The 17,694-nt window shown below is 43.4% G+C and overlaps 1 protein-coding gene across 1 annotated transcript in view; it reads right to left on the bottom strand.

The window, feature by feature from the left end:
• Positions 1-17,694, bottom strand: part of Stk39 (serine/threonine kinase 39) — a 203,374-nt gene that overhangs the window by 112,364 nt on the left and 73,316 nt on the right. Inside the window, exons 10-12 of the mRNA XM_055600610.1 lie at positions 7,818-7,940; positions 7,700-7,729; positions 1,908-1,970 (exon numbers count right to left, since the gene is read on the bottom strand). Of these exons, the coding sequence (XP_055456585.1) occupies positions 1,908-1,970; positions 7,700-7,729; positions 7,818-7,940 (216 nt within the window). The remainder of the gene's footprint in view (positions 1-1,907; positions 1,971-7,699; positions 7,730-7,817; positions 7,941-17,694) is intronic.

The raw sequence follows: 17,694 nt of genomic DNA, 5'->3' as shown, positions 1-17,694 counted from the left end.
AGAGGATCAGAAAGATGCTTAAAAAACATCCTGACTGTGGATGTGAATGCTTCATACAGACAGCCTCAGTCACAGGTTGGATTCTGTGCGTGAACGGCACTGTTGCAACTAGCCCAAATTAAGGCCATCCATTTAATGTGGCACTCTGCTGGTCCAGAGCGAAGGGCCAACATCCACCAGACTTTAGAGACATACAAAGATAAGGAACCTGGCCAGGGTCGGTTGTGACACTTGTAATTCCAGCATTCTGGCCATGGAAGCAGGAGAATTGCAAATTTAAGTACAGCTTAGGCTACATACCAAGAACCTGTGTCAAAAAACAAGAGCTAGGGATGTAGCACAGTGGGAGAACACTTGCCTACCATGTAGAAGGTGTTAGGATGTATCCCTAGAGTAGATCTGGTAGGGCGGGGGTACAGTGGGATGACTTACATACATTAAACATAAGCATCGCAGGTGAACACAGATTTAACGGGCAGTCACCCTGCCTCCACTTCTCCCCTATCATCCTGATACAGATCATCCATCATGGAGGCCTCTACAACACAGACTATTCCTGTGAATACCTGGGCTGGATCAGAACTCCTTGTTCAAGTGGGAAAATAAAAGATGTCAGATACAGCTTGGCTCTGCTGGGAACCTGCCGTGCAACCACAGACAGGTAATTCACAGAGCCCGTTGCTCCATTCACAAAACAGGTAAGCCACCTGTCTCAAAAGGTTGCTGGGGAAAATAAGAGATGTGAGAGCGAGCCATAAATTGGAAAATATTAATCAATATCGTCTCTTCTTCCTGCTTACTTCCTTTGCTTTCAGACCCATACTTGCTCCTCATTTGTCTTCTATGGGGAGGCCTCAGGGTTTTTGACTCAGTTGAATGATGAGTGTAAAGATCAACACTGAATCCTGCTTCTGCCTCTGAGTGGCTACATGGCCTTGCACAAACCGGTTAACCTCTGTGTGTCTTTCTGCAGCTCCTAGCCACGAACTAGCTATCAGACCTCAGAAGACTTGCGGTAGTCATGAAGCCCCTCTGTCGAAACACCTCCTCAACTCACAGCTGCTCCATAAGGAGAAAAGCAGGTAAAACAGGAGGGTATAAAATCAGAATATCACTGTACAACAAAATACCTGGGGCTATCCTGGGGTCCTGTATTCGTATCCTTCCCTTGATTGCCTTACCGCCCAACACAATCACAGCACAGGCCTCCTGTTACACTCTTGGTCTAAGTATGATGCGCACTGCACAGTCATTGAACTATTATTTTAATAAGACAAGTGATAGAGATGAATTGGCCCATAAAATTCAATGATAAAAGCATCAAGAGGGTATAGAAATCCAATCGGAAGCACAGGAGGAAAGTATCAATTAATAACAGTAGTTGATGGCTAGAGCATAAGGACTTAAGAATCCTTTTCTTCTCTTTGTTTATCTCACCCAGTACCAGGGATTTCTTTTTCTTTTTTAATTTTTATTTTTTATATTCATTACAGTTTATTCACTTTGTATCCCAGCTGTAGCCCCCTCCTTCTTCCCCTCCCAATCCCACCTTCCCTTCCTCATCTTCTCCTATGCCTCTCTCCAAGTCCATGAATAGGAGAGGTCATCCTCCCCTTCCATCTGACCCTAGCTTATCCGGTCTCATCCGCCAGGGATTTCAAAGGCACTTACATCATCTAGTTCTTTTCCAAAGTCTTATTTAGAGCTGAACTGATAAAAGCGGCTGATAGTTATGACATTCTCTTTCTTTGTATCTACTTAAAGAGATGGTTTCTTTGGTTGTTGTTTTTAAGCCCTTCATTTCGTAGCACTACCCTGATGTTGTCTGTCTGTCTGCAATTGCTGAGTTTCTCTATGAAGCTGTCTGCAAAGTATCTCAAATAGGAATGACTGGCAGAGGAACCCACCTGAGAGTCATGCACAGAGAGGGACTGTATTTGCTCGGGGATGCCACCAGCGTTCACTGAGATCTGTCAAGAAAACCGATATTATGACATGCAAGGAAGCCAAAGGGAGATGTTATCATTGGGACATTACAATATCCTGATCATCAGAGATGCTAGTTTTAGAAGACCGTAAGCTGCAACATCTGGAAACGCATGTCCCAAGTGCTGCTGGCCACCCTCGGACTTCAGGGCCCATTTGTTCTGCCACTCAGAATCTCATGGAGAAGGAAAATCTATGACTTTAATGAATTCTGGGGTACCCATGCAGTTTAGGAGAAACCGTATGCTTTAAACTAACAACTTATCTTGTGGTAGCATTTCATCTAATGTTAAAGGGACCTTAATGAAAAGAGATGAAGAGTCAGCAAAACCTGCCTTATACAGCAGTACTTTGAATAAATTTTTGCTGTCATTTGATAAGGTAAACGGAGTGAAAAACAACAACAAAACCATTTCCCTAAAAGAAATGCAAGAGTCAAACTCGAGATTTCTCTTCTGGTCCTAAGGTGTTTCTGCCTCAAGCTCTTCGTTTGTGAGCTCTACCCTGGAGCACAACCTTGAGAGATAGTCAACAACAACAACAACAAAACCCACCACAGTCAAAGAGAGATAGCGATGAAAATGAGCAAACAGGATCTTATTTCTAAAATAAGATATACTAAAATAAGCAGAAGTCTTTGCAACAAGCATGTCCTAAAGTCTCAGAGAATAACATTCTTGTTCCTGTGCTCATTTAAAAATAACTTCATTTGGACTGAAGTGATAGGAAGAGGTGCATTAATGCCTCTGGTTTACTTTGAAAGGAATGGAAAAGTGAAGGTGGGCAATTGGATGAACAGAACACACCTGCGGAAAAGCACCTTTGGTAACTACTGAAGCATGGTAGCAGGTATGTCCCTATAAAGCGTTTTAATGTTGCTGTACGTTTGAAAAGTTTTATAAGAACATGATAGTGAAAATGACTCTTAGAAACACAACAGATCTCTGGCCACTTACCAGCAGAGGAAAAGGCCCTCTATCAAATACCCCTTCAGAGAGTCATTCAGGCTGATCTACAATCTGCCCCATCCTTCCCCAATCCCTTGCTCCTGGGCCATCCTCAGGTGGAGAGCCAGTCACGTGACTGGATAGAAGGGCCACACATCCTGCAACTTCCCATGTAGGCGTAAGTCTGTGTGACACGGCGGAGTCATTCCCAGTAGCACTGGACACAGGACTCCTCCAAATATGCAGGGGGTTCAGTGTAAGAAAGAGGTACCCCTACAAAATATATTCAGTAATGAACAAGTGCAGGTCCCACTGCCACCACTGAGAGCTAATTCTATGAAATCAGGCCACGGCCACACACTCCATTAACCAAAAACCCTACAAGAAAGCTGGCGCGATTTAGTGGCGGTCACCCTTCAACAGAAAAGTTTGCAGGGTTGCTTTCTTTCAAAACGGTTTGCTACAAGAAGGCTACTTCAATGGATATGAAGGAAGAAAGAAGGAAAACAAGAAATGAATGTTGAAGTCCCTCTGGAAACTGACCCTGACAGGCACCTCAGACTTGGTAAAAGAGAGGTAAATGCTTTAGCACTGGAAAAAAAGAGAGAGAGAGAAAAAAGGCATTGTCTGACTCCCAACTTTTCTTAGAGCTGGGCCCTGTCTGTTCTTTTTCTGCTTTTAATAACACTGTGGCAAAATGCGATGTGCTGTGCTTGACTGCATCCCACTAGAGCAGAAAACCGACATTAGTGCACAAATTAACCAAATCCAGGGGAATTCTGACTTGCTGATAATAATGTAGTAGAATCCAGTTTTGAGTTCTGATAAATATACTCAGATTATGTGAAAAACTAACACAGAGAGAAACTGAGTGAGGAATCTACCATCTTTGTAGCAATTCCACAAATTGAAAATTATTCTAAAACAAAGAGCTCACGTTTGGAAACACAGTGGATTTCTGATCACAGGTCTATCTTTGGTCACAAGTACTCTGGAGGGCAGTCACTGGATAAATGACAGCAGCTGGTACCTAGGCTGAGCAGCCTGTGACAGACAGGGGTCTGCACAATATATTTGTGAAGAAACCCGACCTTCTGTGCCTTTACACAGGTCTTGGCAACTCTGAACTTTAAAAAGCTTCCTGATTAGTGGCTAGGATCTAGATAATTGACTAGGAAAACTGCAGAGGCCACTCTGAATCCAGATATGCAGAATGGCATCCAAGAAGGTTATGTATCTAAGTTTCCAAGGCTTCTGCTTTGATGTCTGCCTGTGTAGAAGAAACAGAAAGAGAGAGAGAGAGAGAGAGAGAGAGAGAGAGAGAGAGAAGGAGGGAGGGAGGCAGGGAGGCAGGGAGGAAAAGAGGAAGGAAGAAAGGATTGCAGAAGTCATCAATAAGCTGACTTTGACTTGCGCTAAGCAGATTCTCCAAGAGGGATTCTACAGACATACATGTCTGTGAGCTGCCCCAGCATCAGAGAAACACCTTTCATCAGAATGGTTTTAAAAGCTAGTGGCAGTTTTTAAAAACCATCAAGCAACAGAAATAAATTTAATCTTATATTTAAACCTGGTAAAAATTAATTAGCTATAAATCCACATTAATTTCCCCAATGAGAATAAGACCCCAGAGTTGGCAAGCTGAGGCTTTCATGATTACCCTATCCTAGACACGGAATAACAAAACGCTTCAACAGCCTTCTTCTAGGATCTTCTTAGCTCAAGTCAAAGTCAGTTTGTCTGCTTATTTCTGAAATGTTTTCTTCCTTCATTCTTTCATTCTTTATTTGTTTGTTTGTTTGTTTGTTTGTTTGTTTCAGACAGGCAGTTGTCAAAGCAGAAGCTTCAGGAACTTAGATCCACCACCCTCTTGGACGCCATTCTGTATACCTGGATTCAGAGTGGCCTCTGCAGTTTTCCTAGTCAATCATGGGGATCCCTCCCTCTTCTCCTCCCATTCCCCTTCCCGAGTCCACTGATAGGGGAGGTCCTCCTATGGGGGAAGCTTCTTAAAATTCAGAGTTGCCTAGGCCTAACCCTAAGCTACCAAATTTAACTCAACTGGCTGAGCCTAAGAATCACTTCACTGTTTCCAGCATTTTGCCTGCTCTAACTGGAGGCAGGGCAGGAAATCTTTTCATGTCTTTTAACCCATGTATGTGGCTTTTAAAAGAAACTGTTTGAATGAAAGCCTTGGTGAATGTCTTCCCCTGTTAAAGGAAAGCAAAGGTAGCTCAATTAAAAGATAAAGTCAGCTTCATTTTTCACATGGAAAATTAAGAGAGTGAAGCAAAAATGAAAACAGTCATATAACAAGTACTTAGTTCAGAGTCTAACAAAAAGAAATTTCAAACCACTTCTCAAAAGAAAATCGAAGCAGTGGGGTGCACACCTTTAATCCCAGCACTTGGAAGGCAGAAGCAGGCAGATCTCTGTGAGTTTGTGGCTAGCCAGTCTATAGAGAGATTTCCAGAACATCCAGGGCTACACACAGAGAAAACTTGTCTCAAAAACAAAACAAAAATCAATAATGGATAGCAACTGGAAATTTTAGATAAGATTTATGAGCTAGGAAACCTCCTTAAATTTTTTTTTAAAAAAATTGAAAAATCGAGCCCTTAGCCAGGCCCTTCTCTGCATGCTTCCCCAAAGATGAAATGTTCCCTGGAAAGCAGGCTTTTTCCTCTCTCTGCATAAATCCCCATGCTGTCTAACACAGTTCCATGCAGACATGAGGTATGGGCCCAGTTTTTGATCAATTAATCCTCTCTGGTTCTAATATTAGTATTGTTGTTAATAAACTTTGGTCTCCATGGATTTCTGTAAAACAAGATGATAAATAAAAGGTGATTATCTGTTTGCTGAGAATTATTAATTACTAGTGGGTAAGTTTCCCAGAAGATCATATTTAAAAAAAAAAAAAAACTGGGCCAATTTTTCAAAGTGCTGGGTTATGAGTTTCAAGCTAACTAGTGAGAACTCTGAGAGCTTAAGTGTCCAAAGTGAAAATTCTTTACAAGGTAGAACCTCTAAATGTGGCCCAAGAGATACTTCTCCCTCTGTGCCCCACAGACAAACAGCTCCTCAGACCCCTTGACTTTCTGTGACAGCTGCTGTGATGCCTCCATGGACTCCTTAGCCTGCCGAGGATGGCACACAGCCGCTCACAAGCAGGGCACTCGTAAAATGCCACATCTCACTGGCTAAACCCGGCAGTATCTGAGCAGCTTTGGCTGAACTTCCCTTCAACTACATATAACATCCTCTGATCTTTTATCCCCATTCTGACCATATAAATATTATGACCTATTCATTCCTCCATTTTATGTTTTCACTGTAGTGCCTGGATATTCATGTTAGCAACAAACACAAAGGGTACAGTCAGTCTCCAAAGGGGACATACATATAAATAAAATACTGCCCTCGTTTTCTGGACAAAGACAACTGAACTGCAACACTTTTTGAGTCAATGACGGTGCTTGAAGCATCTTCACTTGTTCTACATCTAAGCAGGACTCACACTTTCAATTACAGAGAGTCTCAGATGCAAAATGAAAAAACCTGAACTCTGTGTTCTCCTCTAGTCACAGTGGGAATGTGGCCAAGAGAGGGTAGAGTTTGTTATACCATCCCAACACAACACAACCCAGGGCGTCCCGTTGTGGGGGCTCCACCGCTACTCCTACGGAGAAGAACAACATCCTAGAGCAAAGTTCATTGTTGTAAGTAGGAAACTGAGAGAGTGGTTCAAAGAACGAGCAGGAAAGAAGGCAGGATCTGAAGGAGAGCCAACGTTGGCGGCCAAGTACCTGAGCAATGACAGCAGGACCCTCTCACCACGGGGAGATGAAGAGAGCAGGGTGGTTGGAAAGGCCAGGGGACACGGGGCCCTGTGGCTCTGCCACAGGTTTGCTAAAAGCACAGCTAGCTATTGCTGCTTCAAACCCAATGAAAGATGGCGCTTCACTCAACCAAAAGGAACTGTCTGCTAATTAAAAACAGAAGAAGAAGAAGTCTAGGTGGGTATCATTTCTAGGCCACAGTTTTCCAGTTTTGTAATGAGGCTTTAGCAAGGTATGTATTAATTACTGTCAGTGAAACACTGGGAGCTATTTAAATATTCTCAAATTTCCTCTATGAGTATTAGTATGCTATAATCATCATTAGGCATTAGAATAATTAATCAGATGAAGGAAGAAAGTAAAAAAAAAAAAAAGATCTTATTTTTTAAGAAAAATGACCAGCTCTCAGAGAAGTCATGAAAACGGGTTTCTTGCTTACCTAACTCAGCCAGCACAGTTGAAAGGTCAGAGATTCAACCTGGAGTTCCTTGCACTTCAATGTCTTTTTTTTTTCCACAAATTAAAGAACGAGGCAAATTTTATCTGTATATTTTCAGTATTTTCTCAAAACTGAACACTATGAGCTAGAAATAATTATTTCCCTGTGAAGGCCAAAGATTCCACTGAGTGTGTTTCCATGTGATTCAACCGTCTTCTTGGCTACCTCATAAGTGCTATGATCATCCCACAGCAAGGGGAGCGCAGAGGCTCAGAGAGAATTCTGGGTAATCCACCACACTCTAATCAGGCCATGAAAACTCGGACAGAATCAAAACCAATAAACTCTAATTGCCTTTCCTTTCTCTCTTACTCCGTGAGATTTTGAGGACTGTCTCCCAAACAGACCCAACCCTGATGCCTAATGGGGGAATAAATAAATATGCAAATACATACAAGCATACATACATAATTACCAGTCCTCACCTCTGGGTTTTCTTCTTTCACTCTTCGTGACTGCAAAAACAATTACACGTCCATTAAAACACATGAGATACACCAGAAACACAATGCACATTGGCTAGTGGTGATCAGGGTTGTGTACCTTCTCTTGGGAGGCAGCTGCTCTCCCTTCCTCAGTCTTCTCATCCATCTCATCATCACTCCACTCCCAGTCTCCATCTTCAGTTTTATGGAGGTGGCCGCTTGACCCGGGAACTCGCCTTACCTGAAGTCAAGATAAGCCGTATTCTCACTGGCTGGCTGAGCACAGCCCTCCCTGGACCTGCTGCCTGGTTTATACAGCAGATGCACAAGACTCTGAAAGCAGTAACCTAAGTGGCTCTCAGTCCACACACAATGGAAGCTAACACACCAAGGGACCCTACAACGTGAAGACCTCCACCTCAGCATCCTCCCAAAACTACTGGGTTCTTGAAATGCGTAAGTATAAGTATCGAAGGTAGAACAAAACATTTTTAAGACTGCCGCCCACGTGATCCATTAAATATGGACTGCATTTTTCACATGCATTAGCAACTTTATTAGTTACCATGCACAAAAAGTCATGTGCCAAGTTTCAAAACTGCCTGAGGACATGCACCCAAGCTGCTGACTGCTGACGGAGTGAAGGCCGAGAAATCTGGGCACCTGATGAAGCACATTAGGCCAGAGTATCAGCGATCTAAAACCTACATCCACAGAGGGAATCCTCATCCATTGTCACGTTGCTCTTTTTCAGACCCTGACAGCATACCTGAATTCCAGGATTCTATCCAGCCTACTTGAGCAAAACAAAACAGCCTTAGACTACTCCTAACACGCTTATTAGTACATCTGACACCTGTGAGATGACAAATAGAGCCTCTTCATCCCCAACCTGGCTGTCATAATTAGGCTTCCTCTGTTACTGCACTTGGGGACACAGGGTGTCAGGGTATGATATAATTCATAGGACGCGCTTTCCAAATGTGCTGTGCTTGGTAAGGAAAAGCTTTTAAAGGGAGAGGATTCTCCACTCTGAAAGTGGAGAAGGAGCTGCTGACTATGGCAATTTGAGATGTAATTTGGCAAAGCAGTGCTGCAGATGAACATGTGAACCCAACAGCAGGTGGCTCACTGTCTCAGAGGAACTTCAAGTGGAAAGGGAGCTTAGAGACCATGAGCTCAGCCCCTTCATTTTACAAATGTGAAGAGGAAGGCCCAGAAAGTGACCCAAGAACAAGTAACTGCTGGGGTTAAACAAAACAAAACAAAACAAAACAAACAAAAAAGCAAAGAAGAAACAAAGCATCAGTTTCTTTCTTTTTTTTTTTTCCACGTAGAAGGTTTTATTAAGGGGAGGGGAAGAGGGAATCACAGGGACCATCTCTGGGCAGGGTAGGAGAGAGAGTGAGGAGAGGAAGAGAAAGACATGGTGGAGGAAGGGAGCGCCCTGACAGAGCGAGGGGAAGAGCAGGAGAGGGGAAGAGCAGGAGAGAGGAAGAGAGCACAGGAGAAAGAAGGTGAAGAGCAGCATCAGACTCTTATTCTCCATATGTCACTGAAATCAGAAAGAAGCTGTCTAGAAAATATCCAAAGAGGATTCTGGAAGTCTGTGATACAGAGGTGGGGAGAGATCCAGATGGTAAGAGTTTCTGCCTTGTATTCACAAGGACCTAAGTTCAATCCCCAGCACTTGTGTAAAAACAGCCCTGCTTGGGGGTGTACGCAATCCCAGTGCTGAGGAGATGAAGATGGGTAGATCCCTGAGGCTGTATGGCAAGCCAGCCTAGTCTATTTAGGTAGCTCTAGGTCAGTAAGAGATCCTGTCTTTAAAAAAAAATGTGGGTATTATTTAAGAAATGACACCCATAATTGTCTTCTAGCTTACCCTTACACGCACGCACACACACACACACACACACACACACACACACACACCCCACACGCACACACACACACTCGTACGTCTATGATGTGATGATAAATGGTTTCTACAATGGAAACCATTCAGCCATATCACAGGCATGCCATTAAACAAAGAGCAGCAACCACTGAACACTTTGAATGTAAGCACTGTACATGTCAATATAAACATGAAGACATGAACAGACGTGCAGAGATGGGCTGGGTTTGAGATTACCATGTATAAACTGACTGCCTGTTCTAAAAGATTTGAGCTCCAACAAAGAAAATTCAAAAGAACTAAAATCTATTCATAATTAAAATTAACTTTTAAAATGTGCAGCCATTTTCGCCACTCCAAAGGAGGTGGGGGTGGGGACCAAGTCACCTTTGAGACACTCCATGCAGCATCTCCATGCTCAGCAATGATGTTTCAGCATTGGAGTCTGAGTTGCTGCAAAAACCTATTATCGTGTTAGTAATTTTAATGGTTCTTATAGATGCTGGCAAAGTACTACAGAAATAAATGCTGAAATGCAGTTAAGGATGTTTAGAACAGATTGCTCATTTCCAAACTACCAAGGAATGGGTAAGGAAGAGGAAATAATTCTCCACTGACATATACAATACAATTAATTTTCCTGGCAACACTAATCATGATGAGGGGCATTTGTTAATGACTACATTTAAAAGAAAGGAATTTGGAGCTGTAACAATTATTAAACAGATTTTCGACTAAGAAGTGAGAAAACAAATGAAATCACAGACCAAAACCAAAGTAAACACTGCCTTTATGAATAATTGTAGAAACAAGGGATCACCAATAAATTAGTATTCCTCACTAAATTACACAAAAGGAACATCCTTCCTCCAAGAAACAGCTCAGACTCATGCTCTGAAACACAGAACAAGCCTTATCCCCCAAGCACTGCCTTCATGAGCTCTGTCAGTTTCCAATCTACAAGCAGAATTTGAGTGCCAAGAAGAAAACGCCCATCCCCTCGTGTCTGCTGTACTGCAGACCCTAGCTGCTTCTCTCTTAGTTTTATTTGCTGAAAGAGAAAAAGATAAAACAAAATGTCTAGGATTATGGTCCCAGATATTGAAAACTATGACAGGATGGGCCTTTAGCCAACTACGTTGTTGAACAAACCCGTCAGTATATACATTAACTTAACCAGGACATAGAGCATTCTAAAACGTATAAAGGGAAAGTACAGACTGAACAGTATCAGGAATAAAAACCCGAGTTCATCTGTGCACTGGTCCCCAGCTCACTCCAACAAATAAAACAGTAAAATTTGAAAGTCAGGTTTCGTGGTGTCTTTATGTGACAGCGACATCGAGTAAAGAGGAAAAAAAAAATCAATTGTATGAAATCACATCCTTGGAGGGAGTTTTTATAAGGACAAAGCAACAACTTTTACCTCATAGAAACAGAGCGCCTAAGTTTCACTTGTTTTACAAGCGGCCTTCTGACTTAGGAGAAAGACTTTGGAAGGTAGAGGTGGGGGAGGGGAACTCCCTTCCAATGACTACAATCCATCAAGCCATTACAGAAAGGAAACAAAGATCTGACTGCCCACTGGCGTGGGGGAGGGGGACAGAAAAAGACGGAGGAGCAGAGGCACGCACTGGCCAGCTGCAGTGGCCACTGACCGGGTGTCCAGAGCAAACACCACGGAACACAGCAGCGAGGGGAAGAAGAGGGCAGAATGGTGGGACAGGTGGCCAGAGTGTTCTAGTGGTTCCCCTGACATGTTTGTAAGGGGCGAGCTTCCACATCAGCCCTGATTTCAGACCAGGAAGGAAAAGGAATTGATCAGGGAGCCAACAGAGACCTGCTCTGCATGGCATTTGATCACGGAAATGGATGTGCGTGTCTCTAGCACACTAGGAGCAAAAGAAAAATGCATGTTCAGCTGGCACACCCAGCCACTTACCAACTGCCCTCAGAGCCTTTCACTGCCACAAGACTCTCTAGACACTGGGTCCTGGAGCCTCCTGGGAATAATCTTCCCTATGACTGAGAAGTCTGAACTCAGCTTCTCTTTCCCTGCAGACATTACATGTGCCTGACTCAGTCCTATACCCAAATCATATGGGACCTCAGTCCACCCAGCCTCCCCTGAACAGCAGAAAGCTCCACAAGGCATATTTCTATTTTCAGTCATTCTACTAACAAGAAGCATTAAAGTTGCTTCTAATTAATTGCCTTTTTAACATAGTTGAGGCAAACAACAAGGCTTCTAAGTTATCAAAAATTAACAAACACAGCGAGACTTGGTAGGGTTTCAGCAGTGAGCGTTTCACTGTCTCCAGGGCTCAATGCCAGCATCAGCCCTGTCTGAACACTGGCACCCAGCCCTTCTGTCGTGCCTGTGCTACTTCCTGGGGGCCCCAGCACTGTCCTCCCCTGCCTGCCACCTCACACAGCCTGGAACCTAAGCTGACTCCCTGAGCTGGTATTTTCACATGCCTCATACTCCCCTCCTCTGGCTGATGGTCCAGTCTATTTAGCACACCACTGAGGAAACACGCTGGGTCAGCCTGTACATCCAACTCCCAGCCATCTTGGCGGGCATGGCTGGATCCATTCTTGTACTGCAATTTCCCTCCATTCTGTGTTCTCACAGAATTTACCTGCCAGCCTTTATCTTCCTCTGCCTGTGTCTGTTCTCTCTCTTCACCATAAACATGGCTGCTTCTCACCACTATATGCTGCCACAAAATGGAGTGACTGTGAGTCCATAGGTCTTTTTTGCAGCTTCCCTTTCTACACTGAAGGATAGCTTTAAAGCGTAGAGCATCTAAGTCCTGATTTCCAAGTGCATGGCTAGATAGGAACACAAAAGCAATGCTTCAAAACTGAATTTCAGAATCTTCCACTACCAGCCTCATTTTGACACTTCTCCAATGTTGTCTGAGTTTAACACCTCTAGATTTTTCCCTCACAGCAACACTCACCACATCCATCATGGTAGCCAAAGGGAATGATCACCTATAGCTCCCAACATGATGTCTGCCTCATAACAAGACCTGAAAGGCAATCTTATTAATATAGTTAATTTTCCCTCACAGCTAAGTCTGTCAAATGCTGCACTTTCCATCTTTTACCTCTTCAGCTACCACCTTGTACTGCCTCTGGCCCCTCCAACATCGATGTTCCCTATCCCACTCAACACAATGCGAATTCATCTCCAAGCCTCTGGTTTCTCGCTCAATTAGCCTTCCTAGTGTATCATACGGGAACTTTATCACTCTGACCTATAGATTGACATTGACTCCAGCCATTTTAACATTAAAGTTCCTAAAATAGTCTTCACTGTGTCCCTTTAGACACACCATAGCCTGGGCATGTAGGAATTGCATCGGTTCTTCACTCTGCTGCTTTACACTTGCCAGCCATGTACCTTGACCTGAAGTGTCTCCCCACGTTCTTCAATAATCTCTTTTTTAAGTCTAAGAACCTTTTTTTTTTTTTTGGTCCTCCGATTTGTAGTTCTGTCTATATGTTTTCCTCATTCTACTGTTTGTTATTTTTGATGGATCACCAATCAAACTGTATGTTGCTTCAGGGAAAAAATTAACTTGCCTTGGCCTTATTTCAAATCACATTTTGATTTACCAGTCAACATAGCTTTATGAATATCTTTCTATCAAGTTCTAGATCAAAGAGGAATAAAAGCGCCTATATCTCTTAGCAAATCACAGTCCAAGAGGAGGAAATCAGCTAATTGCTTCCAAAAACAATGTATGTTACAACCAACATATAAACTCTGGAAGGCCGGGTTACAGACAGGATGACTATCTTTCAAAAGACAATAAGGGAGAGGAAATGTGTGGTATTCACAAAGAAAAGGCAATAGTCTATGATGTCTTGGGAGTCACTTGATCAACCACACAAAAGGAGGTTTCTCATGCCTCCTACTGGGGTTTCTGTTACTCTCTGTATGGTCCATGTGGGGAGCACTGTCAGCCCACGTGGCATAATTTCCTTAAGATGTTTGCACATTCACATATACTTATTTGCACTGTGTATAATTTTTAGTAAACAGAGAGTGATATGATTCCTTCAGCTTTTATCAAACAACCTTGCTGTTATTTGCCCTCATCCATCTTTCTCTGTGTATTGACCTCTCTCCTTCTTACCCAGTTTAAGACCCTACCCCATTTTTCCATTTCCAACTTCATAGCATAGCATTATTCCTTCCTACTTTCTAAATTGTATCCTTATTCCCAGAGACTACGTGCAGCTGTCACCCCTCATCGAAGAATCTTTCTCTTGACATCAAACGGAGACCCAGCACAGAAAACAAAACAAAACAAAACAAAACAAAAAAACACAACTGGACACAACACAGGGATCAATGGGACCTGGGCAGCGCAACCCCAGGAATGAAGACATGAACTTCACAGTCTGTATCTATGGCTCAGGGAGCATCACACAGGGGGAGATGGAGACTCTAAGAGCCAGAACACTAGACAGCCTGATGTGAAACAGTCTCTCCTAGAAATGGCTGTGTAAAGAAGAGCAGAACCCTGCCTATATCCATAGACATGCTAACATGGAAGGGAGAAAGTTTTGTGGGGTCCCTAGACAAAGAACTAAAAAGAACTGTAGCCCATTAATGACCGCGGGGGGAGGGGGAGGGAGATTTAGATTCTCCCAAGGGTGATTCCCTTATTGATTATCCAATGCAAAGTGATCACCAGCCCTGGACCATATACACACCGACAACAAAAACAGATTCAGCGGGCTATATCTGTATACATATCTACGCAGCAACAATAATCAAAGAAACAAGAGGATTTCAATTTGAGAGTAGGGGACATGGGAGGGGTTGGATGGAGGGTACCTGGGAGAGGCTGCAGGGAGAAAAGAGAAGGGAGAGAAAGTAATTCTATTTTACTTTAGAAATGTATCTTAAAGAACAGTTAAACATACATTATAACAGCAGGATAAATTTGGTCTATGAGTTCACAGCCTCTGTAATACGCCCCAGCAGATGAGCTGGAGTTCATAGACAATGGAGAAAGAAAAGAAAATAAGTTAGTAGGCAGGGGGTGGATACATGGGGAGCTTGATAGTGACAGCAGCAGGAAGCAATACGCACATAACGGCCTCCATCACAGATGCCTAACAGTCACCCAACACTGGGTAACTTAAAAACAGAGCAACACAGGTTCTCTGTGGCTGTCAGGCTCCCTTCACAGCTGACAAGTGCCAAGAGTTCCCCTCTACCCCCAAGTCAAGGCAAGCCCTTTCCAAGTCCCAACACACAGTAACAGTGCAGGATAATGAAGCGCCTACTGTTGTTTTGGGAAAGCTTTTTTTTTTTTTTGTGAAAGCTTAAAGGGAAATGTTACTGGAAGCTACAGGAAAGGCAGACCTTGGCAGGTGACGATAAAGACGGCTAGAGCAAAGAAGGCAACTGAAATAAATGTACATAATAAACTCAGCGCGCCAGCTAAGAGACTGCCAGGCAGGACAACCAAAGGCCACACGTGGATTCTGCTCACTGCAGATGACAAAACATGAGTGGAGAGAGATGGGCTCAGAAGCAAATAATTACATCTATGATGGGTTCCCATTTCCAACTCATCCAGGCATCAGATGATTCCCACACCAAGAAAGAGCTTCAGGGCAGGGCTGAGCCCAGAGTGGAACTGTGTGACCTTTTGTGAAGATTTCAGAAAGATCCAAGGTGTCGCCTCACAGAAGCCTAAGGCCATCCATCGAGAGATCTTGTCATGTAGAATCACTATACCAACTAACAGTGTTCTTATGTGTGAAGAGCAAATACAAGTCTCTCCAGATCGAGGTCTCCACAACAGAATTCAAGGAGCTAGAGCCATGGAACTGACTCTCCTCTGCACAGCGCCTCCTCTGTGCTCAGACCAAGTTTAGATGATGGGGCCCTTGATTTGAAGCTGAGCCTGGTAGGTAGCATCATGAGGAAAGACTTTAGGATGTTGTGGGTATTACAAATACAAGGTTGCAGTTTATATGCCCCAGAGATGTAAACTGTCATGGTCAGAAGACAGATGGAGGACACATCCCCTTGCCCACCCCCCCCCCAAAAAAGCCCATAATAACTTTTTTTTTCCTGGTCCTATGAGTTCTTCTAGAATCACATCACTGCACTATCAAAAGATGGAATCTAAAACAAGACATGTAATCTCAGCTATTCAGGAAGCTAAGCCAAGAAGATAGCTACTTAAGGCCTATGTGGGCTATGGAATAAGTTCAAGGGAGGCCTGGGTAACTTAACTGGAGCCCAGCACCTCTGCCTGAATCTGAGTAGGTTAGTGCATCGCACAGGGTTGACAGAGAAAAGCAGACCTGATGCAGCAGGTCAAAAAAGGTGATAATGTGAATCTGTACCTTATGCCTTCATTCATACAACTTTACTGTGGTCACGTGAACATTTGTGGCCAAGGTGCTGAGGAGTCACACAAGCATCCTGTGTGGCTCTGCAGGCTCTGGGGACCAAACAGCCCAGATGAGGCCCCATGAAGATACAGTCTTCAGACAGCCCGTGCAACTGCAGCTGTGTGAGGCCAGACAGCAACAGGCCAAGGCTTTCCCTAATTCCCCACCTTTAGAAAACAGGAGACTTTGGAAAGAACTGTCTCTGCCTGAAGCTACTACATTTATGGTGATGTAGCATACAAAGATGAGTAATCAAGGTAAGGACTGATGAAGTAATTTATTCAATTTCACTTTCCCTTCTGGACACTGCAACTCTCTGAAGATCAGCGAAGATCAGCGAGGCATATTTGATAAGCCTCACCATGCCAGACAATAGACCTGACCACACTTTGCTTTTCGAGTAGCATTTTGCAACTATGGACGTGCTGGGTCTACAAAACCCCCTTTTAATTCACACTTACAAATGACTTCCATCTGACCATGCTATTGCACATTAAAACACCAAGAAGAGAAAAAGCTTATTGCTATTAATCAGGTAGGTGGCTACTTCTAAATCTTGATCCTTCTCCTCAGTGATTCCTATTACCACCTTTTAAACTCCTGCTCACATTGCTGAGAAAACTTGGCATCTCTTTCTCTAGAGCATGAAGGGCAGCAGAGATGAAGACTTGAGAGTTTGCTATAGGTGATTAGAAAAGCTTGGGAGGAAAGGGAGCACATTGCTAAGTTAATTATGAGTGGTTCCGAACACTAAAGGACACCTTGCAGAACTTCCTCATAATCCTTTAGCATTTTCTCCTGTGCAAAAAAAAAAAAAAAAACAACGGGAAAAGATAAATGTTGCTCTTCAGGTGGAGACAAAAGAATTTTGTAACTTTGGAAATCCAACGTGAAAGTATAGTGTCTTCAAAGAGAATGCAGGGAGTTCTTTCGCAAGAAGCAGCACAAAACACAGAGGCAATTAGACTTCTTACTCTGGTTTAATCCCATCAATCCTCCAGTATGGCATCTCTCCAAGTAAGAGTGACAAAGAAGAATGACAACAGCTACCATCCACGAAAGCAGCATCCAATTTTGCAACTATTGTCTTTTCAAACTAAAGCTTCTGCTGGAATGGGTGCCAAGCTGATATGTATCTTCAGTTAATGAAGAACAATGGGAACATAGGAACACTCCGCCCTGGTAAGAGGAATAGCACAAATTGAGAAGATACCCTTCTCATAAAACCAAAGGAAAAGAAGAAAATAATGTTTGGCTCTGGAGCAGAGTAGAACTGCCTGCACTCTGCAGGGAACTTAATTGCAGAAGTACAGGTGGGGACTGAGGAAGATGACCCTGCCAGCTTACTGTAGCTCCCAGAGGGCAGTATAACTAAGGGCCGGAACCAGAAAGAGTCTCCCAGGAAACAGAGAAGCAAGGTGGTAGTCAGTTTCCGTTCTCTTGTGTCAACCTGTCTACACTACGGTCCACAGTCACTCAATCAAAAGCTAATCTAGGTGAGGCTGTGAAGGCATTTAGTCGATGTTATTAAAACCCACAATCAAAATGAGGGAAATTCTCCTTGATAAACTGGCTAGGACTGATGCAATCAGTGAAAAAGCCCTCCAAGCTAAGCCAGGACAACAACAGCTTCTACCATGTGTCAGAGTCCCAGCCTGGC

This window comes from Psammomys obesus, unplaced genomic scaffold (assembly GCF_907164565.1).
Source record: "Psammomys obesus unplaced genomic scaffold, mPsaObe1.curated_primary_1811, whole genome shotgun sequence".
NCBI lineage: Eukaryota > Metazoa > Chordata > Mammalia > Rodentia > Muridae > Psammomys > Psammomys obesus.
Note: the sequence above shows the minus strand (reverse complement) of the source record. Positions and strands in the feature narration are given on the sequence as shown.